This window comes from Strix aluco, chromosome 14 (genome assembly GCF_031877795.1).
Source record: "Strix aluco isolate bStrAlu1 chromosome 14, bStrAlu1.hap1, whole genome shotgun sequence".
Lineage (NCBI taxonomy): Eukaryota > Metazoa > Chordata > Aves > Strigiformes > Strigidae > Strix > Strix aluco.
The window spans coordinates 14,997,850-15,025,824 of NC_133944.1; the positions used below are offsets into that span (position 1 = coordinate 14,997,850).

The window sequence follows — 27,975 nt, forward strand, 5'->3', positions numbered from 1 at the left end:
CCCCCTCCCCGGGTCCCCCCGGCACCTCCAGCCCCGGGAGCGCGCCCCGCCCGCCGGCGGCGGCAAGACAATGCGGGACCGGGCCGGGCCGGGCCGGGCGGGGAGGCCTGTGGGTGCGGTAGTTCCCTGCCCATCACCTGATGCTGTGGGCAGGCGCAGCCGAGGGCTGCAGGAACTACGGGGCCCGCCAGGCAGCGCGCCCGGCAGTCTCGCTGGTGCAATCCGCACCTCGGCAGGGCGCGGGCCGGGGCAGCGGCGGCGGGCGGCGGCGGGCGGCGGCCTGGGGAGGATGGCGTTATCCGCCGCCTTACCGGAGCACTAGCGCGGGCGCTTCTGCTCGGGAGAAGGGGGTCTGCAGCGCTGTTCTGATGCAACGGTGGGATCGATTGCTCCTCTGGTGGCATCGCAACACTGCAGGATCACTTGTATCCGCCGCAATTAAGTTTGCAGGATCTGGACATGGGAGGGTCGAGCGTGCCCGTGTAACTGTGCCAGCGCTCGGGCGTTTCTCGGGCTGCATCTCCTGCCCGCGCGCGGCTGCCTGGCACCCGGCTCCCACCGCACCATCCGCCGAGCCTCAGCACCAGCAGCCTTGATCTGGCGGCGGGAGCTCCCTGAAGGACCATGCATCGGTTTGGCTGGGTTGCCAAGCGAGCCGCGGCGAGCCTGGGCTGCAAAGGACCGGGGGTCCGCCGGAGCGGGGGCAAAGACACGGCTTTGCGCTGCGCCGCTTCGCTGGCGGCGGCGGGGGGGGGGCGGCCGCCGTGTGCCCGGCTCCCGCCGCCGGCGCGGGGGGGCACGGTGCGCTGGAGCAGCGCTGCCAAGGCCTCCGCCGTGAAGATCAACGAGAAGGCGAGCAGGGAGAAGATCCTGACGCTGGAGTCCATGAACCCGCAGGTGAAGGCGGTGGAATACGCCGTGCGGGGCCCCATCGTCCTTAAAGCCGGCGAGATCGAGAAGGAGCTGCGGAAGGTGAGACGGGGGGCCAGGGCAGGGCAGGGCAGGGCAGGGCAGGGCAGGGCAAGGCAGGGCAAGGCAGGGCAAGGCAAGGCAAGGCAAGGCAAGGCGGACACCCCGCCGCTCCGCTCCCGCGGCGTGCCCGCCGCCGCCCGCACTGGCCCTGCCCCCGGGGCACTCCTCCGCCGCCGCCGCTCCTGATTGGGGCGTCGGGGGGCTCGGCAGGACGGCGGCCGGCGGTGGGGCCGACGTGGCAGGCGGTGAGGCCGGCGGGGCCGCTGACACCCCGCGGGGCCGATTCGCGACCCTGCAGAAGCCTCGGGAAAGCGGGCGGCCGGGGGAGGCGCGGCGGCGGCGGCGGCGCTGCCGGTGCCGGGCAGTGCCTCGTTTCGAGTTAAAAACTCGCAGACCACGAGCAGCTTGTCCCCCATCCCCGTTGCTGCCCGAAGCCGCGGCCGGACGCGCTCTCCCCGCGGGGGGCTGCGGGATGGCCGGGGCCGGCAGCCGCCTCCCGAGCCCGCCCCGGCCCCGCTCCGCTGCTGGACACCCCCCACTCGCGCCCCTTCCCACGGGAGGCGGGAGAGGCACAAAACAAAGAAACCCGCCCTCCGGCTACTGTTTATCTCGTGTCACCGATTGCGTAAGGTAAATACGGTATACCCCCATAAAGCAGTGTTTACATTTCTTCAGCCACTTTGACCCTTTGCTCCAAGCCCACGTCCTTCGTGTTATACAAGCGGGTGACTGACCAGCTTTCATCACGCTGAGAGAGCGTTGAAAACGTTCCCGAGGATTCTGCAGACACTGCCTTGGCCGGGGCAGGGAGGCCCCGCTCCAGCCGGCGCTCTCCTGGCAGGCGAGATGGAGCCAGGCTGCCCGGGCACCGCTCCGCAGGCTCCCCCAGCACCCCCCCGCCTCGGGGTTTTCCAGAGCCGGGGGGACTGATGCTTTCTGAGGAGACCACTTGATACTGTTCTGCGCTTTTTCTAGTAGCACAAATTGAGGTACTTAAGGACAAGAAGCCTTCAGAGCACAAACGCTCTCTCGGTAACGCTGCCCGAAGTTTTAGGTGGTTAGCACTTCTAGGAGGCTCAGGCAGTAAAGCCTGATACACGATACTCCCGAGGGTCTGGGCCAAAATGTACTAAATAAAGCATCCAAATCAGTCATTGCTTACATTTTGTTCTTCATATTCTCCTATTCCTTATCCTAATACTAAGACTTAGCATTGAGAAAAACCCAGCCAACCCTTAGCAATTCAGGCATGGCTTTTTGCTTGTACTGTTCACATCACAGCTTCCCCTGTCAGCATGAGGACTACTTATTTTTGTTTTGAATAAAGCATCTGGCAGAGTTACTCTTCTGTGATTTCAGATATTATTCCCTGCCTTCACTGCTTTAGAAAGTCTTGCTAAAATGGATTAGAGATACTGCAAGACCAACTTGATTGTGTGTAAAATGCTTTGAACAAAACCAGTGCCATAGCAATGCTAGCGAGATTATTTTAATTCTTTGGTCTTTGTGTTACTTGCTTCCCTTTGTTTTAAAAGGTGAAGCATGTTTTCAGTTCACTATTATATACATAAATTACTTACATCTAACTCAATCATTATTAAAAACAGCTTCTTTTTTTAGAATTCTACTTAAAAACTTCAGAGTGATGATGGAGATTTCATTTCAGAACATTTGTTTTGACTTTTGCCTTAAAACTTGTTTATAAAGGTGTCATTGACTTTATGCAACTAGGTTCTCTCGTGGGTGCATTTTCCAGAGTATAAAATCTTCCAGTGTTCTCTCTATGTTTGTTTTCAAGCTAACATCACAGGGCAGGAGATATTACTTGACAAAACAAATATAATATGACCTTCACTAACTCCTCCCAACTCCCCTGCTTACTTCAATTACCAGCTGAGTCACTGGCAGAGAGAGTAATCTTCAGTGCACTTCTTAAAACATGCAAGATCAAGTCACTGCCAATCGCTTTATTAAAAGATTGTTATGGCAGTTTTGTGCCCACTTATGTGGCATTTTCCATTTAAAAGTTTTTTTCTTGAACCAGTTTCATGGAATATTATCAATGGCTACCAGCATTCATAGACATGTGACTGCTCTAAGATGAGTAAAGAGAACAAAAGCCTCCCTGTTGGCAGGGAAGGGGGACAGTACTGCTGCAAAAGTTGAGACAATGTATCTGCAGAGAACACTAATCAACTAATCAAAGGAAGCAGCAATGCTCAAGTTACTCAGTCCTCTTCTCCTTTCCGATAAAAATACTGTTATTCCTTCTATTGTTTAATCAAACAGTCTGGTAAAGGATACAGCCTTGAGTAGTACCTAGGTTCCTCATAACTGAAATACTGTAGGTTATCTAAATGTCTATTTTTTGGTCTAAAATTGACTTCTGTGTGATCACAGGTCAATGGCACTTCTTCATTTACTTTTAATTAAAACTGGTCAACTGCTTTTTTCATCCGTCTCAACCTTAGCTCACAGAGTGAAGTCAACCACTGCCAGCAGAATTAACACTGCCTGATAAAGAGGCTGAAGTGGTTGTCAGAGAAAGGATTGATGCCCCACAGCATCTCTAGATACATGATTACTCTTCATTGACAGCAAACGGGTTGTGCCATAGCAACTCTACTACATATGATGGGGAAGGAGCTTTACACAGGCATGAAAGCATGGACTCCTTAGTATGATGTAGAGGTGCTGCACTAGCTGGTGGTAGCAAGTGCAGGCAGAGGTGAAGCAATGAAATGTCCACTGGTAAATCTGCATTTGTCCTGTCCTGCCAAGATGCCTTTGAGTCATTTGCTTCTAAACTAAAAGCATCATAAATGCAAACACTGCCTAATCAGATGCAATAGAAGCTCTCCCTGTTTAAACTTGGTTCAATTCAGTTAGACTTCATACTTTTGTAACTTATACAACTTGTTATGTAGACTATAAAATAGCTACTTGAAGCTGTTTGCACAGTGTAAGGTTTCATCTTCTTTGTGGTTTGTTCTGCTGCCTCAGATTCTAAATAGCAGTTCCTCTGTTATTGTATCTGGCACTTGTTTCTTTTGTGTATTAACTGCAAATGATTACAACAGGAGCTGTAACTCCATGGTGCACATAGAAATAAGGACTAAAATGTTACCTGAGAAGTCTCTGACTAGGCAACTGAAGGGATAGTTCTTAAAAAATAAATAACAATGAGGCATTAATTTCAGCTGATGTGCTCAGGATTAAGTCAATGTAAGTGACAAATTAGAATACTCTCTTAAAGCAGAATAAGGTTGATTGTTCAGGAGTACACATGGGGCGTGCTGTACTTGGACTTCTAAATTTTGTTGCCCTGTGACCTGTGTTCATCTAGGTGGAAAATTGAGGTTTTGATCTACATAAAGTCTTTCCAGCTGGAAATCTTTATGCAAAATCACTTACTTGAATCACTTCTCTGAGTATTTTTTTTTATAATTTTGAAATTGCATCATGCTTCAGAAGTGAAAACTGATTTCTCTTCCCCTTTGCTAATGGTAATCATCATCTGATTCTGGCTTACTAAGGTGATACAGGGAGAAAGAACTGACTTCAGCCATTTTCCTTGGTGTTTCTGGAAACTTTTGAAAGCAAGCTAGAGCACAGGTGTATTTTAATAAATGATTATACTCTCAATAGAATGTAAACAAGTGAGATCTTTTATCTATCACCCCTTTTTAAAGACTTGCTAACAGATGGCCACCGTATCAAGTGTTGACTTTATTTACATTGCAGACTAGAAATTTTAGCCTGAACGTGAATTCAATGCAAGAATAACGTGATCTCTGGACAGAGCCCTTCTCTTTACTTAATCAGTAATAACAAGCTAGCTTTATCTTTACATAGGCAGCACACACACCTGATTTGTTACTTTGTATTCACGCTAATTTTAACTGACCTTGTTATGGAAAGTCCCTTCATATCTGTTACTCTGACATCTCTCTCCACTTACACTCTCCTTTTTTCCCCATTTCCTGTTTAGGTTTTACATAATGTCAAGTTCTGTCAGGTTAAGTTGGCCCACACGTACTTGCAAAGCATGTGCATATTAAACAGCATTTTATAATCCACAAGTCAACTCATGTAACATTGGAAACTGTGCCTGGCTTAGTATAAATCACACAACATTAGGTCCCTGTTCAAAACTTTCAGGTTACTGAAACAGAATTGTAGGGCAGAAAAAGGTAGAGGGATAGTATGCAGAGATATATTGGTAGCATGTAGAAAGTTCCTTCAGTTCACCACAGGTGGTTAGCATATTCTGCCACTGCGTCTGGAACTACGTGCCCTTAAAGGCAATACGCAGTCTCTACACATTGAAGCCCATTTTTTTTCTGAACAGCCACTGTAGTCTGAATTACTTTTGCAGTAAAAGTACACTCATCTCCTGTGTCGATGTTTTTCATTTGCGTAACTACTGCAAATAGGTTCCTGTTGCATGTTTATTCTTCAAGTCACTGGTTCACTCCCTACATTTCTGTTTAGATAATACAACTATCAAAATCCCTTTTACTTATGTGGCTATAATCTCAGGTGTCTTCTGCTAAAGCATTTTGGCTAAAAGATTGTAGAGCTTTTTTTTTTTTTTTTACTAATTCTTCAGGCTTTTAAATTGAGTAAAGAAAGGCTTTTAAATTGAATAGAGAAAATTCTGACTTAGAATCCAGACTTAATTGTAAATGTGAGTTGACTGTGTCCCTGGGAGTTGTGGAAAGATAAAACACAGTTTAGACAATGACATGCAGAAATATAATTTGACATGCCAAAAAAAGATACAAGATTGACTGGTACACCCAGTAATGAAAGATGTTAAGTTTAAATTACCATCCTATAATTTTCTGCTTTGAATACGTGACTGTGTGCACACTAAGAAAGTATCTTCCAGGCAAAAGCATTTGACCTCATTAAGACAGAACCGTGGTTCTTCAGTTGCCTGTACATGTTGTACATGGAAGCAAATCTGTAGTAAAAGCCATGGTTTTTAACAGGGTGAAAACTACTGCAGATGAAGATGAAAGAAAATCAGTTTCAAGAGTATAATTACCGAAATCATATGTTCAGAAGCACACAGTCCACAAGATCCAGTTATTTGATTCTTTTCTTGTTGAATACAGTAGCAAAATCTATTCCAAAATAGCCCTTTTCCAACAGGTCTTCAAGTTAAGAGGGTTCTAATGTCTAATCTTCTTCTAATAAGCATTATTTTAATTCTGTTGTTTACAGTCACATTAAAATCTAGGGCTTTCTTCATAGAGGCAAAATTTCTGAATGCAAATGCACTCTGAACAATGTATAAGGCAAAAGCAATTTGAGGACAACTCCTGTTCTGTAATCCCCAAATCAGATCTGCCAATTAATGGTCAGCCACACCGATTTTCTCATCTGATATCAGGGGGCATGCAAGTCATCACTGCCATTTCAAGTCAAAATCCAGAATTTGCCTTCTCCTTCCTTCCAACAACAGTTCATGTCAGCTTGAATTACACATGCATAACACAAACTCAAAGCCTTACTTCGTGGTAAGCAGGTCAGGTTTATTTTTCTGCTGTGAGCTGTTTTAATAAGAAGATTGGAATGCTAATTCAGGCCTTCAAGTCCCTATTAGTTAAGAGCCTCTGGGTAGTGCTTTCTTGGCTTTTTGAGAGAGGAGAAAAAAAAAAAAGCAAGCAAGCAACTTGGCTACTACAGCGTAGATCTCAACTATGCTGAAATGTTTGGTTTTGCCAGCTCTCTTATTATACAGCTTGTTTGTGCAAGTCACAGCAAAAACAGACTAGCATGATGTTTCATAGTGTGATGTTATTGCCCGATAACCATCAAAAGGAGGCACAAAGGAATGGCAATGAAAATGAAACAATGAGGAGCAGCAGCCAAGAGTGGACAAATTCTGAAATTCAGAAATAGTTGAAATACCATGTTGTTCTGGGATTAAAAGCACCTCACATTTTCATGGGCTCCTCAAGGGAACCCTTTTCAATTATTTCCTATCACCATTACCAAATCCAAATCTCGCAAACCTCTCTACAGACTGAGGGTTTTCCTTTGAAATTTGCTGAAGACTTTAGCAAAGACAGCTTTAGGTCACTTGGCACCCTTCTTTACTCTTTGTGGGCACAGTGTTATTTCGCAATTTGCCATCCTTCTTAGATGGCACTGTTGTAAAGGGAACCTCCAGGCATACTAAAACTCCTGAGAGACAAACCAGCTCCTGGCAGTGCATTGCCTTCATGTTAGTTCTTTGGGATAGTGTATGTTCTGGCATCACATGGTTTCTCTGATCAAATAATTCTCCCAACACTTCTTGCATGGTGACTCTCTCCTTGAGACACCATCATTTCATACTGTACTTGTTACCTGCTGGGTTTCTTGAGGCCATGGGGATGTCTAGGGGAATAGGAAGCTTCTCCAAACCTGGTTAACAACGTAAAGATTTGTATTGAATCTGCACTAATGAATTCTGGTTCACATATGAAAATCCCTTCTCCCAACTTTGTGTGATACTTAGGACACAGTTGTTAGAATAATTCTGTCTGATCTGCTTCAGGTTTCAGAGGCTTTTCATCTGGTCTTTTAAAAGACTGCATTTCCTCTGAGAAGAGGAGAGTGACAGAAGTAACTGCTGAAGGAACTAATTTCCGAAGAGCTTATTCCAAATCTGTGAAGATTCTTTTATTCCATTAAAATCCTTTCATTAACAAGAAGACAGCAATTGAAAAAAAATTAACACATTTTTATATTTTCTGCTTTACATCTGAATTTGAAAGTGCAAGATGGCTTCTTCAGCTTTTAAAATGGCTACTACAATTAGTCCCTTTGCTAACAATTTCAAAAGAATGGCAGAAGATTGGCTTTGTTCCTAAGATGAAGATGAATTATGTTGTTAGGACAGTGTGAGGTGCCACCAAAGGCAGAAGGCTGTAGCAGTGGTTGTTTTATAGGGCTGGGGATTGGTTTTTCTCCTTGATGTGGTTCATACCCCTTCAATAGACATGAGTATCAATCTGGTACTTACTGCTCCCAAGTTTGTTATTAGAGCTCCTGTTCTGCAAGCTTCTCTTTTCCAAATCTCTGCCTGCTGGCAGAGGCCAATTACAATCCAGTCAGACTGCCCCTGGAACACACCTTGAAAGCCTGCCCGTAGTGAGACAGAGAGAGAAAGAATACAGAAGAGAGTATGAGAGAGAGAATATATGAGAGAGAGAGAGAGAGAGAAAGAGAGAGAATATGAGAGAGGGAGAAGCAGGGGCTGGGGGGGAGCAGCTCTCCATCACTAGAAGAAAGCAAAACAATTCCAATGGCCTAGTTTCTACTCCCCCTGTATGTTCCTTGGCTTGCCAGGGACTTAAATTGTCTCAGCACAGGCATGTTGCTGACATGGTCAAAGACTGCTTAGCTTTCTGCAGTGAAATAAACCTTGCCCTAACAAACGATGTCCTGTCGCAGCACTCTTCCTGCTGTTCTACAACCTGATGTTGAGGTTACCAACATCCCATTCACACTTCCTCCTTTCATACAGATCTTTTCGTAGACCTTCCAAAAAGTATTTGACGTTAATCTTCCCTTGGATACCCATGCACACCAGTGCCATCACCATAGCAGAAACCTTGACACAAGTAACAATGACTAATGCCACTCTATCTTAAGGATTTAAGTAGAATTCCACCCTGAACTCATCTGCAGAGTCATAGGCACTGTCTAGACTTCCTTGATGCCGGCTTCTGATATTCTTGCTTTGAAACTTCAACTCATTAGCATTTGACACTTGTTCTTGCCTGTTACTGTTCCTTTCTGAAATGGTAAGATGTGACTTTTTGTTCTGAAGAAATCAAAACTAAATCTGAACAACTTTGATATTCCTTCTTTCCATAGAAGGACTGGAAATCAAGTCATAGAAAAAAATGAGAAAAAAACCCAAGTAGTTGTAACATTTTTTTTCTAGATTTCACTAGGAGGGGATATAATGAACCTCGTGAAGACAGTTCTGAACAATTGCTGATATTAACTCATTGTCAGGGAAGGCAAAGGCCCCAGTTATTTAAAAGCATTTCTCTTTTGAAAGACAAAAAGGGTGACAGCTCTTGTAGCTGAGACCAAGAAATACACGTTAGTCAAGAGGACCAGTGGCCTTTAAGCAGGTATGTGGGAACAGCGTGTACAACACAGAAAGCCTAACTGTTCCTTCTCTACCAGGATTTTACAGTCAGATAATTGTTATGTATGTTTTGCTATTTTCTCCATATTAGTCATTTCAGTAGCAAAGGTACTGTGTGGGGTTTATGGAGTAGGGGATGATTATACACTTGCAGTTGATGCCCAAAGGCAGTGATGGCATAAACACTGAGTTTGGCACTAGCAGATATCTGGATGGCATCAGTGCTAATAAGCTACAACACTATTTACAATAAACCTGACGGAGACACCGAAAAGGTTTGTTACCTTTGTTGCAAAGGCTGTACCACTATAAAAACTACAAAGGTACATTATGAAATGCAGGGTACCTTTCAGCATTTCACTAATTCAAAAAGCAACTATTTTTTTATCGCAGATCACAATAGTATTTGCGTGAAAAAGGCATCTAGTTTGTCTAGCATATTTATTTTATCTTGTTAGGGGTTTCGCTTGCTCTGGTTTTAATCTGGTAAAACAGGGTATTTCTGTTCCACCTTACTGCTGAGAACTGCAATGCTTTTTTAGACTGCCTTCTTAAGGCATGCCTTATTCTTTAACAAATTTGTATTACTGTGCAAATCCAGTGAGACTGCTTCAGTTTGCTGTAAGAAGAACTAAATGCAACCAAAATCTCTGGGAATTTTTCTTAATTTCATGCAAATTGAATTTGTTTTCCTTCTACATGTATCTTTATTTTCCTGCTTATTTGTAAATTGGAATGAAACAATGTTGTGCTACCAATGGACCCCTCTTATTTAGGCACTTAGATCAGCAAAGATAAAAGCAAAGGATGTGAGGGAGTCAGTGTGACACTTTCAATTATTTTAAGTGAACGTTTTTTTCAATTCTTGCTAAATTTAAGGCCATATAAAATTGTCACTTTTGAGTGAGGATGATGTAAGTCCAATTGTATTGTTTTAATGCCATTTCTAACTACCTATTTAATTTCAAAAGAAAAATCTAAATGCTATCACTTATATGATGGACTGGATCTGTAGTGGGGATTTGAATCACATTAGCACATAACCTCTCAGCCACATTATGCAGCTGTAAACCTCCAAATCTTGGCATACCTGGGAATTTGTATTCCCGGTGACTACTAATGTTTTGGTCATTGTTATCTTTGCACATCTGGGTTCCAGTCTGTCATTGAAGTCCAACATATAATCCATGGTAGAAAAGCAAAAATTAGTCAAGGCTTGCCAGACATATATTCTATATCCAAAGCCAGTAACTTGCTGTAAATACATAGGCCAGGAAGAGGCTTTGTGAGTTCAGTCCACAGCCAGAGCAGGTTGTTATATGTAATTTTGTACAGAAAACTAATTGGTCTAATTTTGCAGTTCATTAGTCCACATGAAAATTCTGTCACTGTTAGAAGGCCTCCCTACTATCTCTCGTACTTAAATATACATTAGAAAAGCTATAAATTTGTTCTTGCCTACCTCATTTATTCTTCTTGTAATGTTGGCCTTTACTTTCAGTTCATCTTTTTTATTTAAATCAATGGTGGTTTTTTCTACCAGTCAGTTCCTTTCCTTTTTCCCCTTATTTTATTTTGCTTTTTTAAAGAGCTGTGATTGCTAATCAACATTCATTAACTGTTTTCCCTCTGTTCTCATGATGTATTCAGTTCCTCACAGGAAAAATGGCTGGCTGTTCAGATTTCAGAGATTAGGAAGCTTTTAAATATTCATGGTGATATTTAGCACTTCTGCTGTTTATCATATACAGCCTCACTATGATATACTTTGTATAACATCTGTATATGGAAAAGTGGGGTCATCACACAATGAATATTTAATCTAAATAGAAAATAAATAAGCAAGCAGTATCTTTACTCTTTTTACTCTAAAAAGTACTAAAGGTTTCCTTTGTTGGTGAGTTTCTCACATGTCCTCAAATCTTTTTAGCTTCTTGACTGATGCATCCCTCCCTGAGGTGTATCAAACAAGTTGCTCTAATACTGACAATTCAAAATGCCTCTATTTAATCTTTTCTACTTCAACATGTAGTTTCTAGGCAAGTCAATCTCTTACTTGTAGCTAGCAGAAAAAAAAGCCAGCCTCTCATTTAAAAATGTGTCACACTCAGCATCATTTCTGTAAAGCATTTAAGATTTACAGGCAGTATTGTATAAGAAATGCATTAAGCTTTACATTAAACACTCTCTCTGTTCTGAGATTAGGCACTGTTTAGTTACAGCCATATGACAGTTACCAAAAAAGAGGAATTCTTTATCATCTAGTTCAGCCCTAACAATACATTGTGAATTATCTCTTTTTAGGGAATCAAAAAACCTTTTACTGAAGTAATTAAAGCCAACATTGGAGATGCACATGCAATGGGACAGAGGCCAATCACCTTCCTCCGTCAGGTAAGAATATTGTAAAATATGATTCTTGATTTTTTGTTAGATTACCAAGAATGCCTTAAAGTCTGTCTGATGCGTATATTATTATAAATGATTCCCTACATGCACTTAGACTTACAATAGTTCTTTTGCAAAGAATTACAAATTTTGATTTCTGAGATGAAGTCTAAGATGGAGTCTAAGTTGCCTGGCTTCCTGAGTGTCCTCTTTCAACACAGTAGCTTTCCTTACTTTTCAGATCATTCCCCATCCATACTGCCACTTCTCCTATGTTATCAGTCAGCACATTCATTATCAATAACGCACTTCAAAAAAGAAAGCGGTTGTCTTCAAAGAAAAAAGCAAATGCCTTTCTTCATCTGACAGTATACTTTAAGATCTGTACACAGTTGGGTGCAACTAGTTGTACTGTTGCTGATTTTGCACATTTTACCTCTGGGCAAGCTAACTGGTAGGTTAACTTTTAGGAAAGACTACAACAAAATCCACATTTGTATGTTATTTCTAAAACACAAACTAGTATGACGCTATTTACTGAGCATCCCTTACACATGTAAAATCCTCAGTCTATAATAATGTAAATTCAGTGAGTTGCAGGACAAACTGAAGCTGTATCAAACTGGGGGTCCAGGTGATGGAGATTATAAAATTGAGCTATACAGCAAACTGTCAGCAAACTAGGAAGACCAGAGCTTCTTACAAATTATTCAGATCTAACATTATTAAATAAAATATTGGGTAAATGGGAAATCCTTTCTCCCCATGACTGTGTGCCCACAGTGAATTAATTCTTCAGTCACTATCCCACAAGATGACAACAGCCTATCCATATTACACCATGTAAGTGTAAAAATGAGAGAGAGACTGGAACAAATTTAGCTGATCTCAAGCAAGACCTCTAGATTCTTTGTGTCTTACATTCCTTCATAAACTTAATTCTGCTAGGTCATGTTTCTACTTTTACTACGTCCTATATCACCACTTCTTTTTTAATTAAATATTTCCCACAAATTCAAATTAGTAATAACTATAAGTTATTTTTGGGAAGGATTATTAGAACGTGCAACTGGGACTTCAAAATTTGATCATATTTCTCAGTTCTGCTCCATATTTAAACTCTTGATTTCTTGTCAATAAAATGGGCTAGTAATACACAAAGAGTGGAGGATAGAGCTGTTTAGAGATAACATATGAATAATTAACTGCATTTTACTGTGTTCACACTACACATAGCTCACGTGGACTCCAATCTTCACCGTCCATAGCACAAATAGTTAATAATTCTATAACTGTTTTTATCAACAGAACTTAGAACCTGATAAGATTTCTTCACTTCTATAAGCACTACCCTTAAAAAAACAACTGCAAACTCTTCATCAATAAACTTTGTTTGAAATTAGCTGGTATTTGTGATCTTCATTTCCAAGGAGAGTTAACAGTAATATTACCAAATTAAAATAACCATTGAGAAGTGGCCAATTTACATTTTCTTGGCACTCTAGGTAGTGGCACTGTGTACATACCCAAACCTGTTGGACAGTCCAAGTTTTCCAGAAGATGCCAAAAAGCGAGCCAGACGGATCTTGCAGGGTTGTGGAGGAAACAGCTTAGGTAAGCGTCTGTTTCAATTGCTCCTGTTGGTATTAGAATCAACAAAGGTAGTTTCAAGATCTGCAGTGCTGAAATTTCTTAATTGTGTTTTATATGATTACAAGTCAAATGGGAGATGGCCTAGGGCAAAATGATAGGGGGGAGGGTTCATGGTGTGGCCTACTGACAAGCAGTGACTAACAGCACAAATTTTTTATGAGACTTGTCACAGAAGAGGACAAGATGAGGATCATACAGTTATGGAGCCCTCATCACAATAACATCTAGGCATAACCCTAAACAGAATGCTGAGCTTTGTATTAGAAAAGTAAGTGGCAGAGAGCACTAGTGAAGCTTTATTACTGCTCTTATGACATCTGTTAATCCTGGGCTCTGACAGCTATGTCTCCTGCTACGTCTAGGTGGGGCTGTTTACAATTTTATCATCTTGAGATGTTTCTCTGCCCAGGACTCTACTGTCCCTGTAATGATGATATCAACAAACAATATATGTCCATCTGAGCTGATCTAGTTCACAGTCCTGTATCTTAATTTTGAACCATCAGTCCCAGTATGTTTGTCAGAATATGAACTGGGTTATCAGAAACTCAGGTACCAAGGCGATAATGCTCTGCAAAGGGAAAGCTACACAGCTGAAAGGTGGGTTTTTTACTTAGCTGAGATAGTTTTAACTGAAGATGTCAATGCCCTGTTTCTCCAAGGCAAAATAATAACCCTTGAAAGAACTAAAGAACTCTGTTCTTCAACAACTATTCCTGCAAGAGTATACATATAATATACAAATAAATAAGTACAAACTTTGCATATTGAGTAGGGAGGAAATGGAAGAGACAAATTCTTTATCATCTGGCAATTGTATTGCCTACTTGTACCTGGGAAATGCCACTAGAATTTCTGCTCTGCAGATAGTGTTACAGCTGCTGGGTATGGCAAAGAGTCTGGCACACGTAATCCTTCTTTCAGGTACGCCAACAGTGACATTTCAGAGTACGTATTAGAGTAAGTGGCATATTGCTTAATCTTTGTGATTGCAGTGCCTATTTGCACTGGCATATTTTCAGAGTAGGTGCTGTGAAACTTAATAAAATAAACAAAACCTCAATAGTTGGTTACGTTAGCAGTATTTCAGCTTTGGACTATTCCTAACAATGCAGCCTAATACAGAACGTATTTTATCTTTACCTTTTTTGCATTGGTTTTGTTTCTATATGTAGAACCCTAAAAACACATTTATCAAAACTGAAAAGTTCCTCTAGCTCCATGAATTCCTTTACTTTGTAACAATTAATTCACATAGTACTAGTTGTCATGTAAGAGTTACTGGGGATACATCTGAATTTTGCCTCAATCTTTCTTTGTAGTGATTTTCAAATCAGGGACATGGTAAGAGTTCTGAGAATGCTGGGTCTTGCCCCCATGCTGGAGCAAAATGAAAGGAATTCAGCCTTGCATGGTATTTCAGAAATATATTCACTTTGTACAAAATCCCCTTTTCAGCAGAAGATCACATATTTCAAGTAATTTGCATTAGTTCAGTAGACGCTGAGGAAGTAGGCCTGAAACAGTTGCAATATTCAAATAAGATGATAATTCTGAATACACCCTTTTAATTTCAGTGGATAAATTGGTAAGTAACTGGAGTCTAAACAATTTTTTTCCTTATATTATATATATATCTATCATATATATAATTATATATAATAATTATATCATATACCATATATCATTATATAAAATAATTATATAATTATACCATATATCATTATATATCATAATTATAATGATATATTATATATATTCCTGTCCCTCTAAATTCCTGAATACTAAAACCACCGTAAGCCTTACTGATCTGCTGTACTGATTTATGCCTTCTCTCCACCCTCCCTGTCTCCAGTATCAAGTATCAGCCCCTTCTCTTGGCCTCAGTTGCTCATCAGCCTCTGCACAGCACTCCATAAACACGTGGTCTGAGGCAAGTGGATGTGCAGCTGAATGGAGGTTACTCCTGTCGCTTTGTTGGTAGTCTGACAACTTACTGCTGTTCTCTTCATGGCCCAGAAGGAGAAATTGGCTTTCTTGGGAAAAATCAAAGGTCAAAAACTGATCTCTCCATGCAGCTTTAAGTGCTGTGTTGTGTTCTAATAAAACCTTATTTTCAAAAAATTTGTCAATCCAACAGAGAAGTGGCTTCAAGACATATGGTCAAGCTATTTGAAGTGTTGTACCCACATCTATACCAGCCTACTTAAATGTATTAATTGCAAAGTTAATATGAATGTCTTGACCTCTGGGTATGAACTAGAATAACCTCACCTCCAAAGAATGTTCATTTGGCAAAACCCTATTCATAGCAATGCGTCTTCCTACTCCTAGACCATCTGTGAAGGCTCATATATGTCCTCAACTTCTGTTGTGTTCAAATACTCTGGGATTCCTTTGACATCACTAACTTTGCATGTGGGATAACTGTCATATCTTTCCAGGCAGTTGAGAAACTTACCTCTCTCCTATATATAAAAATATCTAATATATGCACGTGCAGCTTTTTGGGTTGGGTTTATTTATTTGCATCCTGCAGTGCAAACAGATGGGTGCTAGTCAAAGCTTTCAGTTGCATACAATCAAGTGTAGAACACCTGAAAACTGAATTCAGGTCTTCTGTATATCCTCACCGAGTCATGGGACGCAGCCCTCAGTGGAGCACAAGACAGAACGACAGCTTAGGTTTGTTCTCCTACTTTAACAGTAGCTTCCTAGCTGTGGTCAAAGGCCCATGTATAGACCCAGTACAACTTTTAAAAACTTTTAAAATTAAACATTCAGGACATCAGGGAACTTGGTGCCCTGAATTACCATTTTGTCCTATGCAGTTGTGCAGTACTTGCAAAGGTTCTTTGTCTTTATAAATCACGCTTTCACAGAAGTATTATCAGGCAGACTGCTAGCATATAACTTGAGTGATAAGAGTTAAGTCTGGCACAATTATTCCACTCCACCCAACAAGCAAAGAAGATTCTGCAGCTTCATGACAGTGTTCTAAATTAGATGTACATTTGTCACTTCATTGTCCATCACTCCCAGGCTTCATAGCTTGAATCCATTCCTCACCTTGGCTTAGGCTTATTTTTACTCTTTAATTATTGCACACACTCAGCTATGATGCACACAGGCATCTAACATTTTACTTTATTTAAGATTATTAGTTGTGCTCTGTAAACTGCACATGAGGCTTATAGATTGGAGTGATCCTAGATGTTTCTGCTATAAGTAACTGAAAAGCGTTTGTGGGAGATGCTGTAGGGAGAGAGAGCAGCAGTTGACAATTTTCTGCATTTCAGACTGTGGGAGAAAATGGTATTATATTATCTTCATATTGCAAATAGAAATCTTATTTTTGTCATGGATTTGAAGAAGTTATTTTCCTTTCTATTGCACATGCTACCTGTTCCTTATTCCCATTACTTAAATAGGTGTTGGTTGATATTCCGAAGTGGTTTTCAACATAAAGAGAACAACTAGGAGATAGTCAAAATGGGATTGCTGTCCCAGTTTGCAAAGTGGCCTTCAAATCCTACTTTTTACCAATTCAGTACACTATTTTTGTATTTTAGTAATACTTATTATATTTGCCTAATTCCAAATGAATTCTTTTGCTCTGTGAACAAACGAACTCCCTTTCCTACTCCTTGAAAAAAAACCCAATCCTGGGGATCCAAAGCCCTCATATATACAAACTACTTGATACAATACTAGCTCAGGAGTTTTGCTAGCAAACAGAAAATCTGATGTTCATTGTACTCAAGTCTCATCTCATTCTCTATTTTTCACAGGATCTTACAGTGCCAGTCAAGGTATAAATTGCATCCGTGAAGATGTTGCTTCATACATTGAGAGAAGAGATGGAGGGGTCCCTGCAGATCCAGATAACATATATCTTACCACTGGGGCAAGTGATGGTATTGCTGTAAGTGTTGAAATTAAACCTGTCTTGTCTTGGTATAAACTATAATTTACCAGTTACCTCTGGAAATACAAATCTCTGTGGAACATCTGGTCTCACAAACTCCTGTGAGTTTGATCTAACAGCTACTGAAGTCACATTAAATGGATATCCAATACACCCAGTTATGTGGATGTAAGATGCCAGCTAAGAAACAGGTCTATGGAGACAAAGTCTCTTAATATACATTAACTTGTACCTTTTGTAAAGGTAGTATAACTACATAGGTGCCTAAATATAAATTTAGGAGATTCAGACCATTCAGACTAAATGATGGTGTCCTCAGTGGTAAAGATACATAAGCATTGAAGACTAGAGGGTATGAATCAGTAGCAGAGAAAAGAGAGAATGACCTCGGAGGTGAGAAGTCTCAGCAGCTCTTCTTTCTAGTAAACTCTCTGCTACTGCAGATTAATGCCAGTGAAAATTCCAGAGATCTATTTCAGTAGTCAGGGTGTTTGGGAAAAACGTCAGGTTTTGGCTTCCACCAAGGTTCAATGATGGTCCTCAGTTAAGACAGGAATAACTGTCTCTATTAGATTTTTCCTTTACATAGACACATTTACTGATATTACAACAACTAGCAGTTCTTTGCTTTTACTAAGGCAGCCTTTTATTGCTCGTTTGTAAAAGTGGGTTTTTTTTAAATGACATCTAGTGGCAGAATGCAGAATGACAATGTTCTGACATGAACAACTCTCCAGATGTCTTTAGTGAATTGGCTTTCCAGAGTTATGATGCCAAGTGCTATACTGGCAGCTGGTCAGGAATGGCAGCATAGCATATCAGATCTGTACCGTGCTTATTTGATTGAGTCAGTGATGAAAAGGCAGCAGTACAATGAGTCTCATTATTTGGCACTTCCAAGGATAAGATAACTATTGTTTCATAACTTGGGGGACAGAGGGTGTTAAAGAGTTTGTAAATTTGCATTTGGTCCTGATTATACATTTTGGATGCTTGGTGTTTTTAAACTAGTGGTGGGTACAAAATTATGTTGATTATAAATCATTAGCTTAGCAGCTGAGTTAGTATGTGATGAGGGGCACAGAAAGGCAGATTTTGTTCTAGAACCAATGAGAAACTTAAAGGATACCACTGTTATATCTGAAGAGATATTTTTGTCTTTACACTATCAATTACATGTTGATAAGGATGCCTGCTTTGATTGCACCTGTACTTCAGAGTTCTCCATTTATAAATGCAAGGAATCTCTCCACTTCCAGCACCAAATGCACTCTTTTGTTCAATTCACATGTAAAAAGCCTACACATAGATGCACACAGACACACAGCCGTTGGGCACAATCCTCTGGACTGACCTTAGCAAAAGCATTACATTTCTGTCTGTATCTTCTGGGCATAACCTACACACGATACATTACATTTCCATCCAAAGTTACATGCGGACTTTTGGTCTCTTCTATTGCTTGAAAATGAAACCATAATGCGAGTCTCTAGCTTTGTTCCCACCTGGCCACAACTGCTCCTAATTTAAAATAGGTCTCTCTGTTCCAAAGGAGAACCTTCACAGGTCCCAGTTCTCATTTCTGGTTTTGTTTATTGGCCTCTTGTGTTTAGTGAGAGAAAATGAGTGGAAGGCAACAAGCAACAACTAGCTGAGGCTTCTTTGCTTACAACTGATCACAGTAGAAAAATAATGATCTTGATGTTCCTGTTTCCAACTTTCCCTCTAGCCTTGTGCTCAGAATGCTTTCCCTAAATTTTGCAGTTGATCAGACATGATCTTTAGAAGCTGTGACATGCAGAGGAATTCCATTAAGCTGAGTTAGACCATCCCCACTCAGCCAGTAACTTAACTTGAAATAAATGCATGCCCTTTGATATGAGAAAATTTCTGTATGCGTCTAGAATAGAAATCTACTTTAACTCTAGATTATTTAGGAAGGAAGATCAGTAACTTATTCTAGAGTATACTATTAATTCTGGTGTGTGACATACTATTAATTCTAGTGTGACTTTTTTTTTTTAATTCCTACTTTTTCTCCAGACAATTTTAAAGATCCTGGTCTCAGGAGGTGGAAAATCCCGAACAGGAGTGATGATCCCTATACCACAATATCCCTTATATTCTGCAGCCATATCTGAACTAGATGCCATCCAAGTGAACTACTATTTAGATGAAGAAAATTGCTGGGCTCTAGATGTGAATGAACTTCGCCGTTCCTTGAATGAAGCTAAGGCATATTGCAATCCGAAAGTCCTCTGCATCATCAACCCCGGAAATCCCACAGGTCTATAACAATTTTGTTTAATGGATGGGTTTTAAGACCATTTTTCTTCCCCCCTCTTTCATTCGTTTGACATTGCAGGCAAATCCTAAATACGTATCAAATATGTAAAGCTGCGTTCTAGAGATGACTGCTCTAAGTAGGATAGTATGTCATACTTTTAGAAACTTATTTTCAGTAACATGGAACTCCAGGGATTTGGGAAGAGAGGAGGGAGCAGGTTCGCTTCACTGGATCCCATTTGAAGCCACTGCTTCCATTGAACTTTTGCAGACTTGTGGAATGACTTTCAATCACTTTTGGTCTTTATCAAAGATCTTGTCTCTGACATGGCCTGTAGCCTCTAGCCTCTGAGAGGCAATGACTACGGATACACTCTAAACTCAGTGGCAATCACTGCCTCCCTCAGAAGAATTTAGGGTTTTGAGTAGTTCAGGCTGATTAATGAGAAACTAGCTCCCCCTAAACCATCATGCATGTGAGTATTTCAAATGATCAGTTATACAAAGAGTACTCTTAGTAAGTTATTGATTGATTACTGTATCTCACACTTTGAGATGGACTAAGTAACCTTGAACCATCATTCCTCCAAAAATGTTCCTTAATTTCACACTAGTGAATTGAATTCTAAAATTCAGTAGCACTTTTCTGAGGAAGAGGGTTATCTCACTGAAAAACTAGTAGTCTAACTAGGTCTGGGCAAAAAGATTTGTATATATATGCTCCACTAACTTTCTTCTTGCTTTAAAAATCAAACTGTAGGACAGGTGCAAAACAGAAAGTGCATTGAAGATGTGATACACTTTGCCTGGGAAGAGAAACTTTTTCTTCTGGCTGATGAGGTAATGGAATATTCTGTTCTCTCAAAAGCATAGCTAAGAGTATGCGTACAAGGTGTAATTTTGTTCCCTGTGTGATATTGGTATTTTTTAAGTACAGGGAGCAGATTCTCTGTTATCATATTAAGACACGAACAAACATGCAAGATTCTTAATATCAGAGGATTAATATGAGACATGGCTTGACCTGGATTTGAACTAGACAGAAAGTGTAGGGGACACAAACAAGGAGACACAAGGAGGAACTTTGCTGAAACTGACCTAAAAACCTGTGTGATACTCAGAATCACAGAATCATCTTGGTTGGAAAAAACCTTGAAGAGTATCTAGTCCAACCATTAACCTAACACCGACCGTTCTCAAGTCCTTGGTCCACACAACTGGTCATACCACTTCAAATGAAAGAAACAGAAGGAAAAGCAATTTAAACATACAAGTAAAGGTTAAATTATACCAAGAAGCTCACTGTTCTTCCAAAGGCTAAACTATTAAGTAAGGCCACATGAGATAAAATGTATCATTACAGTAATTATTACTTAACAAAGAACCTTGTGTCTTCTAAGGGCTTTAAGTTTTGAGTGTTACCACTCTTTCTTCAGTTCAGATCTGGCTCTCTAAAAGGCCATCTTTTATCCTTAGTCGGGGGAACAGAGCACATTAATGTCTTCTGACTGTTCAGGTTTACCAGGACAATGTGTACTCTGAAGGATGCCAGTTTCATTCTTTCAAAAAGATTCTGTATGAGATGGGACCTGAGTACTATAACAATGTTGAGCTGGCCTCTTTTCACTCCACCTCTAAGGGATACATGGGCGAGTAAGTCTGTTTTTTATTTCATCTTCCTCATTAATCTGGTTGGACAGCCATTTCATGTTAGTGACCTGAAGGTAATCACTAAAAACTATAAAGAAAAGGAAAACAAGCATTTAAAGCACAGATTAATGGATTAGTTCAGTGGTTTTGAAAGTACCAAATAATAAGTGTATTTATTTCAGACACCTGATGCCTCAGTTCCACAAAGGTGAAATCCTACAGTCCTAAACTGGACCTGTGATAAAGGAAAATAGTCTCCAACATTCAAGGGAACAGCTCAAGAATCACTGGGACGTTTGATATTACAGATGTTTGGGTTTGGTTCTTTTGGGGAGGAAGAGATGGAAGAAAAAGAATTTTCTGATTAAGTGAATGCTGCTACGGCCATATGCTCTTGTTCTGAAGAGCAAACAATCCAAGTTAATCATTAGTTTGCCTAACAGGGAAGCTGCATGTACATGATTTTCTCTGTATGGGATACTAGGGCTTAATGACATATCATTTAGTTCCATCTTACATCATTACCAGTATAGCAGCTGTTTCAACAGCCTGTGTATTACATATTGTAAGATCCTCATTAATTGTTTTTCCACTTCTGCAGTTATTTTTATTGCTTTTCCAGCATTTATACACTTAAGGTTGATCAATCTTTTCTGTTCACTTTAATCACAGATGTGGCTACAGAGGTGGTTACATGGAGGTCATTAACTTGCACCCAGAAATTAAAGGACAGCTTGTTAAACTGCTTTCTGTTCGCCTTTGTCCTCCAGTCTCAGGACAAGCAGCAATGGACATTGTAGTTAATCCTCCAATACCCGGAGAAGAATCTTACTCACAGTTCATAAAGGTCAGCAATAACATGCTTGTTCTTTTGTGCATTTTCTAAACCTATCCTAAGTATTGTGAACTCAAAATATGCACAGAGACCAGACTTCTTTCCTTTCTTCTGGGATGATCCTGTAGTAACACCAATTTACAGAACTATGCAGGGTATTTTAAATTAACTCAATATGACTACCTTTAAAAATATTTTTTTATTCCTTTCATGGTTTCTTTGTTTAGGAGCCAAAAAAAGCTAAGAAGGCATTATCAAATCAGCTTTCTTGCTGATTCAACTTTTCTCCTGTGTTTAGCATGACAAAAGAATTACTAAATAAGATTTGTTTTTACTAAAATCTAAACAGGAATGTAAGTTCAAATACAGTTATAAAATCAGCCTTGTTCTTAGGTATCCATTGCCTCTACATACTGAACAACATGATATTCACTATTGAAGTATACATATAGTTTCTCACTTGTAAAACAAACTAGATCTGGCTTAAGAAATTACAGTATTAAGTCAGATCAAAGGTTCAGCTAACACGGTCTCTAAAGATAGCCAAGAGTGGATGCTCAGAAGGAAGAATGTAAGAAGAAGGCATGCAGATAGAGTTCTACAGGTTGTTGTCTGTCTACAACACTTTCTAGTTGTATCCTGCTAATGCCTTTTTGCATTGCTGTCTTTAAGAGTATGACTGAATTAGGAACATCATTTGCTCTAATAGCTCAGCAAAGCCCTAGAAGTGCTTAATTCAGGGAAGGCTTCTTCAAGATTCATAGTCTTCTCTGGCATTTTTATTGCCACTTTAAATATGACAAACTGAACACCTTCCTTTTAAACAGGAGAAGGAGTCTGTTTTGAACAATCTTGCCAAAAAAGCCAAACTAACAGAAGACATGTTTAACAAGGTGCCAGGAATTCACTGCAATCCTCTTCAAGGAGCTATGTATGCTTTCCCACGGATCTTTATTCCTTCCAAAGCCATTGAGGAAGCAAAGGTCAGTCAGTCATTTTTACCCCAATCCATTTTAACCTTCACACACTTGTGCCTGCCACTTCTAATGATGAATTTTTATTCCAGAGATACAGTAAGGTCATGTAGTTACAAAAGCAGTACTTCATTGACTACGTATGATCTTAAATATAACATGACCTTTATTTTAAGAGAGGAAAACAAAACAGAGCATTTCATCACAGTGGTAAGGCTTCCAGGTTGAGAATGTTACCCAAGGATGTTAGGTGGGCAAGTAGCTAGACCTCTGCAAATTCCAAATTGCTGCCCATGCCTGGGTTAGGTAGGCCAGCACATGCGAGGGGGATTGTGAATGGCAGCGTGCTACCAACCCTGCAAAAGAAGCCCCGTTCAGCAAGTGTAGGAAAGAGGTGGGGAGGTTTCCTTACAAATTTTACTTCTGCACAATACCTTTTTGTATTTAGAGCAGTAAGCTATATTACTAAATGACAAGTCTTTTTGATCCTAACTAGAGCTCTATTACCTAATGTGTAATATTAATTTTTGTAAAGGGAATTTTATCAGCATAGCTGAGGACAAAAATAGGGCTGTTTTTCATCTGATTATTTGATTAGGCATATAACCTGCATGTATTTAAGAACTTCCATAGTTATTAATCAGGGGACTTTCTAGTCAGCAGATAATTCAGGGGAAAAAAATAGTAACTGCCAACAGAACTGGAACACACAGCTCTCTTAATTTCATCTTGTCAAATGTCAGTGGCTTACACTTTTGTAAGTACAATTTTGAGAGTTTTGACAAAAAATTACAAGCAAGTCAAGGAGAAAACAAAAAATATCTAAAACCTTTCTTCTGAAGCAAGTGTTTTGTGTAGGTTCTTCAGCCTTGTTTCTCCACGAAGTAGTTATTTAATTCACAGTGTGTCACATTAGCAATTCTTCTTCATCTTCTGTAGTAAACAGAATAAGAAACTAATAATGTAAGATAAGGTTTCAGGAAGAAAAGCAGTTATGGAACTCTATATATCTGGAATATTTTGACTTCAATAATTCCAAAGCATCTGTTCCCTTAGGCTCATAAAATGGCACCTGATATGTTCTATTGCATGAAACTTCTGGAGGAGACCGGAATATGTGTTGTACCTGGAAGTGGATTCGGCCAAAGAGAAGGAAGCTATCATTTCAGGTACAGTTTCTGTTTGTTTAAAATCAAATTAATTGTAATAAGCTAAGTACCATCCCAGTACTTCCTCTTCTGATTAAATACAAGGATTTTTATTTCAGTTTATGTTGTCTCACTTTCTACTGGACATTTTCTGCGGACTGACAGCTAGGTCAAAGACCTGGTCTGCTAGATGAGCTATTCAGGTTTTTATGGTTTTCACAGCTTGCTGACATTCTATTTTTATACACTGACATTTAAAATGCCTTCTCCACAAACACAAACAATAATAATAGCTGATACTCTAATCTTAAAGTTGGCTAAGGCGTTACAAAAATTGCCCTGCTTTCTTCTGGGGGGAGGGGGGATTAAACAGTGTTTTCATATGAAGAAACTGCATGAAAAATACAGTATCTTCCCTATAAATCTGCTCCTTAAACATGCTGAATAACTATTCACTTTACCAAAACAAGATACTGGACTAAATCTAATACCAAAACTGTGAACATAAACTCTATTGCTTTTGCTTCCAATAAAAAGCACTTCACTCCTGCAAGCCACTGATACCTAGAATTTATCATGGAATTTAGATCTGAAGCAACGTAACAGAGGGTACCTTTAGCCATGATAGGTCTGCAGCACAGATAGCTGGGTTAGGTATCCAGGTCCACGCAGCTCCAGAAAAAAGCTAGTGTGAGTCCATTTCCTGTACCAGTGTGGGAAAAACATTTTGTTCTGTAGGTCTTGCATGCAGTCTTGCATACATACTCAACATGATTTTCAGGTTATGCAGAAGAAGGAAAAAAGAGACTAACAACTGCAGTGTGGGATGTTGCATTGTTTTAATGCTTCTGAGTTAAGATTTCAATTCAAAAAGAAATGTACATTTACTCATAACTGCCTGCCCCTAAAGCTCAAAAAACTGGGTATAATTTCACATAACTGCCCCAAAAATAGAAACTGAATTGCTGTTATTTCTTACTGATAATCTTCTTTATCACTCAACAGAAAATAACAATTCTTGAATTCCTGTATATTGACCAATTGAACCAAATTGCTCTAATAGTATAGTTCAATTAAAGCAAGAATGCAGAAAAGAGAATCACATCAAAACAGATATTAAACTTAACACGTTACTCACTGTGCCCTGAGAGTAATCAAGATTTGTGCAAAGATCAAAGTTTAGTTTGTTTTGAAGATAATGTGAGTTGGTTTTTTTTTCCTTTAAATATTATTTTTCAGAATGACCATTCTTCCTCCAGTAGAGAAGCTGAAGATCCTACTGGAGAAAGTGAAAGACTTCCATATAAAGTTTCTTGAAAAATATGCATGAAACTACTGTGGCTTTTTCCCCTCATCCCGTCCCCTTCAAGGCAAATGAAGAAAATGAACAAAGATGTGCTGAGAATGTGCTGTTCATCTAATTTAACTAAATTCAAAATAGATAGAACGAATCTCAGATACTGCTACAACTTACTGGACTATTAAATTTAATGTCTGGTATAGAAGACATTGCTACACCAACATTTTTTAAAGGGGAAGGGGAGAATGTGAAGAAAGCGGTGAGAAGAAAGAGACAGTAAATGATTTTGTGCCTTGATTGGAAGTTACATTCGCGAACTTTTGACTCAATAGGTCGGGGAAGGAAGTTGCTCATTAAAAGTACTACTGTTGTGTGGTTTTTTTTACAAAACAGAAATGCCAAGAGCAATTGTTTAGCTAGGAACATGTTTCCCATCTTAAAATTCTACTAAACAAAAATTCAAAAGCCTACATTATAAGTATTGTTTGGTTTAATTTTTGTTGTTAAGTATGAAGTGTTCTCCAAATCGAAATAAGCATGTAGGTACAGCGTGCTTATTTAAAAAAATATCTTTAGCAGATGTGCGCAGATACGTTTGAACCTCTGTTAAAAAGAAATCCTGCCATCACAGCATAATCTGAGTGGAATATACAGTTTACATGAGAGGAGTGAACATGGTGTCTGCCTGAACCCTATTTTTATGAAACTGAAATATAATGAGGAATATTAGCTTCTTATTCCTATGCTATTCAACACATTATCCCAGCATAAGATAAGAGCACTGAACGCTTCCTCTCACGACTCCGTAAGGCTCCTGTTAACTCACATCTTCTATATACATGGAACATGGGAAGTTCCTGTTTCAAAGCAGGTGTGAGTACTATCAATCCTTTCAAGTAGGGCAAAATACAACACTATTTCAGAATCACTTTATCTATGAAGAACATTTGTTTGGAACCACATGACTGAGCGACCCGTTAGCTGGCCAAAATCCAGCTTGAACTGGCAAGGACTAACAAATGTTGTTACCAGGAGAAATGCTGGGGGTGGTTTCTAATGAAAGAAAAGGTATTTAAAGGAAAATGTCTTGCACCAAGCATAATGATAGTTCAGCTCACACATAAATCTTCCACAGTCATACTGCTGGCTGAATGATCCTGGGTGCTTATTAAAATCCAGCCAAACAAGGTTGCTATCTAGGAGTACAGCTGTAGTACTCTACTAATCTGTGCCAGTTTCCCTGCACAACAAAAGGCGGCTTCTCTCTAGAACTGGAAGCTGGACACCTTCTGCTAGCACTGATAAAGGACTGAAGGAACATAGCTTCCAGTATTCAGCCATGACAGCATTAGCATTTGTTAGGTTTAGGGTCAACTTTACAAAAGTTTATTAATTAAGAATATCTCATTTAATCTAGTCATTAAGTTATTATTTACAAGTAAACTCATTTTAATATCTACTAGCACTTTGTTAGGCTGCCTCTGTAGCTGGTTCAACATCCTATGCTGATCCAGGTTACTAAAGCCAAGGGCTAGAGAATCACCATATGGAATATGTGCCAATCTGTTATGTGTGGAAGACAAGAGATGTTGCCAATAATTGTCCTTGCAACAGCAGCTACTAGCCTATGACATACCGTTAGCAGCTGGTGTACTTCTCACAGTTCCTTAATGAAGTCTGTGAGAAGAATTTAGTACTTCTTAATCACCTGCCAGTGGTCACAGGTTCATCAATGAGAATGGTACGCTGTTACACAAAGTTACTATGGAGTCTTGGAGAAAAAATTTATACTTTTATCCTTGCAGAAATGGACTTCTTGGAGGACAGCAGACTGAGAACACTTATGTTGCTACTATCCATTGATAAATACAACCTTTTCTCTGTTAGCAGTCTCCACTTGGCATCCTTAATATGCACTAATAAAAAAAATCCAGAAAGCAAAACTGTAGTTAAGAGGTCAGAATATTGATGTAAAAATAAGACAAACAGCACTTTCCTATTCTAGGAATGTGTCCAAATCAGATCTGGCTTTGGACTCATAATGCAGTGTAGATTGAAGCTAAGATCTAACAATGGGAGTTAGAATATTTTTTTATATTTTTGTAACTACAGCTTTTTCATGGGGTAGTATTTGTAATCTAATAAGTCAATAGATTTTATATTTGCCTTGCATTTGCACCTGATACTTCTGGAAAAACAATGTAAAGGTTTACAAGTTTCTAATGATAATTTACAGGTGTGAAAGGCTTTTTGTTTTAAGTCAGGACAGCAATTCTTACACTTTTAAATCAAATTATAATGGCATAAACTGAGTTTTTTCTAAACATTCTATTATGGTGCCTTTTATGTTTCTGACATTATAAGGGATAACACTTTGTTCTTGATGCATCTCATATGGAAGGGTGGTGATTTCTATTGTCCATCCACAATATTTGTATGTACTGTGATAAGGTTAATGTGCATTTTTGTGGAACAATCCTGTAAAGCTCAGAAAAGAGGCTTATTTTCAATGTCTTCGAAATATTTCATTAATAACAGACAATCCTTACTTTCAAATGCATGCTTCTAGGTTTGATTTTCCTACAGGTGCTCCTTATAATGGTATTTCAGATGTATGAGACTTCCAAATAATAAAGCACATGTTAAAAAAAAAAAAAGGTTATAGTTCTCCATTTCCTAT

General features: G+C 39.6%; 1 protein-coding gene and 1 long non-coding RNA gene across 5 annotated transcripts in view; one reads left to right on the top strand and one right to left on the bottom strand.

Moving 5' to 3' along the window:
• Positions 1-27,975, bottom strand: part of LOC141929896 (uncharacterized) — a 38,667-nt gene that overhangs the window by 8,648 nt on the left and 2,044 nt on the right. The window contains exons 3-4 of one of the 4 annotated variants that reach the window (XR_012625130.1): positions 13,048-13,158; positions 7,994-8,112 (exon numbers count right to left, since the gene is read on the bottom strand). This is a non-coding gene — a long non-coding RNA (uncharacterized LOC141929896). Of the gene's footprint in view, positions 1-311; positions 451-7,993; positions 8,113-13,047; positions 13,159-27,975 lie in introns of those variants that run through there. The other 3 variants (XR_012625131.1, XR_012625132.1, XR_012625134.1) reach the window with 3 other exon arrangements.
• GPT2 (glutamic--pyruvic transaminase 2) lies at positions 222-27,952 on the top strand. Its single transcript, XM_074839911.1, has 11 exons — positions 222-972; positions 11,438-11,527; positions 13,027-13,135; positions 16,966-17,099; positions 19,146-19,389; positions 20,149-20,228; positions 20,905-21,041; positions 21,711-21,885; positions 22,701-22,856; positions 23,904-24,016; positions 25,235-27,952. The coding sequence occupies exons 1-11, from the start codon at positions 625-627 to the stop codon at positions 25,323-25,325; spliced, it is 1,677 nt and encodes a 558-aa protein (XP_074696012.1). The 5' UTR covers positions 222-624; the 3' UTR covers positions 25,326-27,952.

What these genes read in the sequence shown, in the direction of transcription:
- GPT2 (XM_074839911.1), top strand. Translation starts at nt 625, where the DNA reads ATGCATCGGTTTGGCTGGGTTGCCAAGCGAGCCGCGGCGAGCCTGGGC. An exon ending in CAATCACCTTCCTCCGTCAG is followed by an intron (nt 11,528 to 13,026) that starts GTAAGAATATTG and finishes TTGGCACTCTAG; the next exon opens with GTAGTGGCACTGTGTACATA. An exon ending in TTGTGGAGGAAACAGCTTAG is followed by an intron (nt 13,136 to 16,965) that starts GTAAGCGTCTGT and finishes TATTTTTCACAG; the next exon opens with GATCTTACAGTGCCAGTCAA.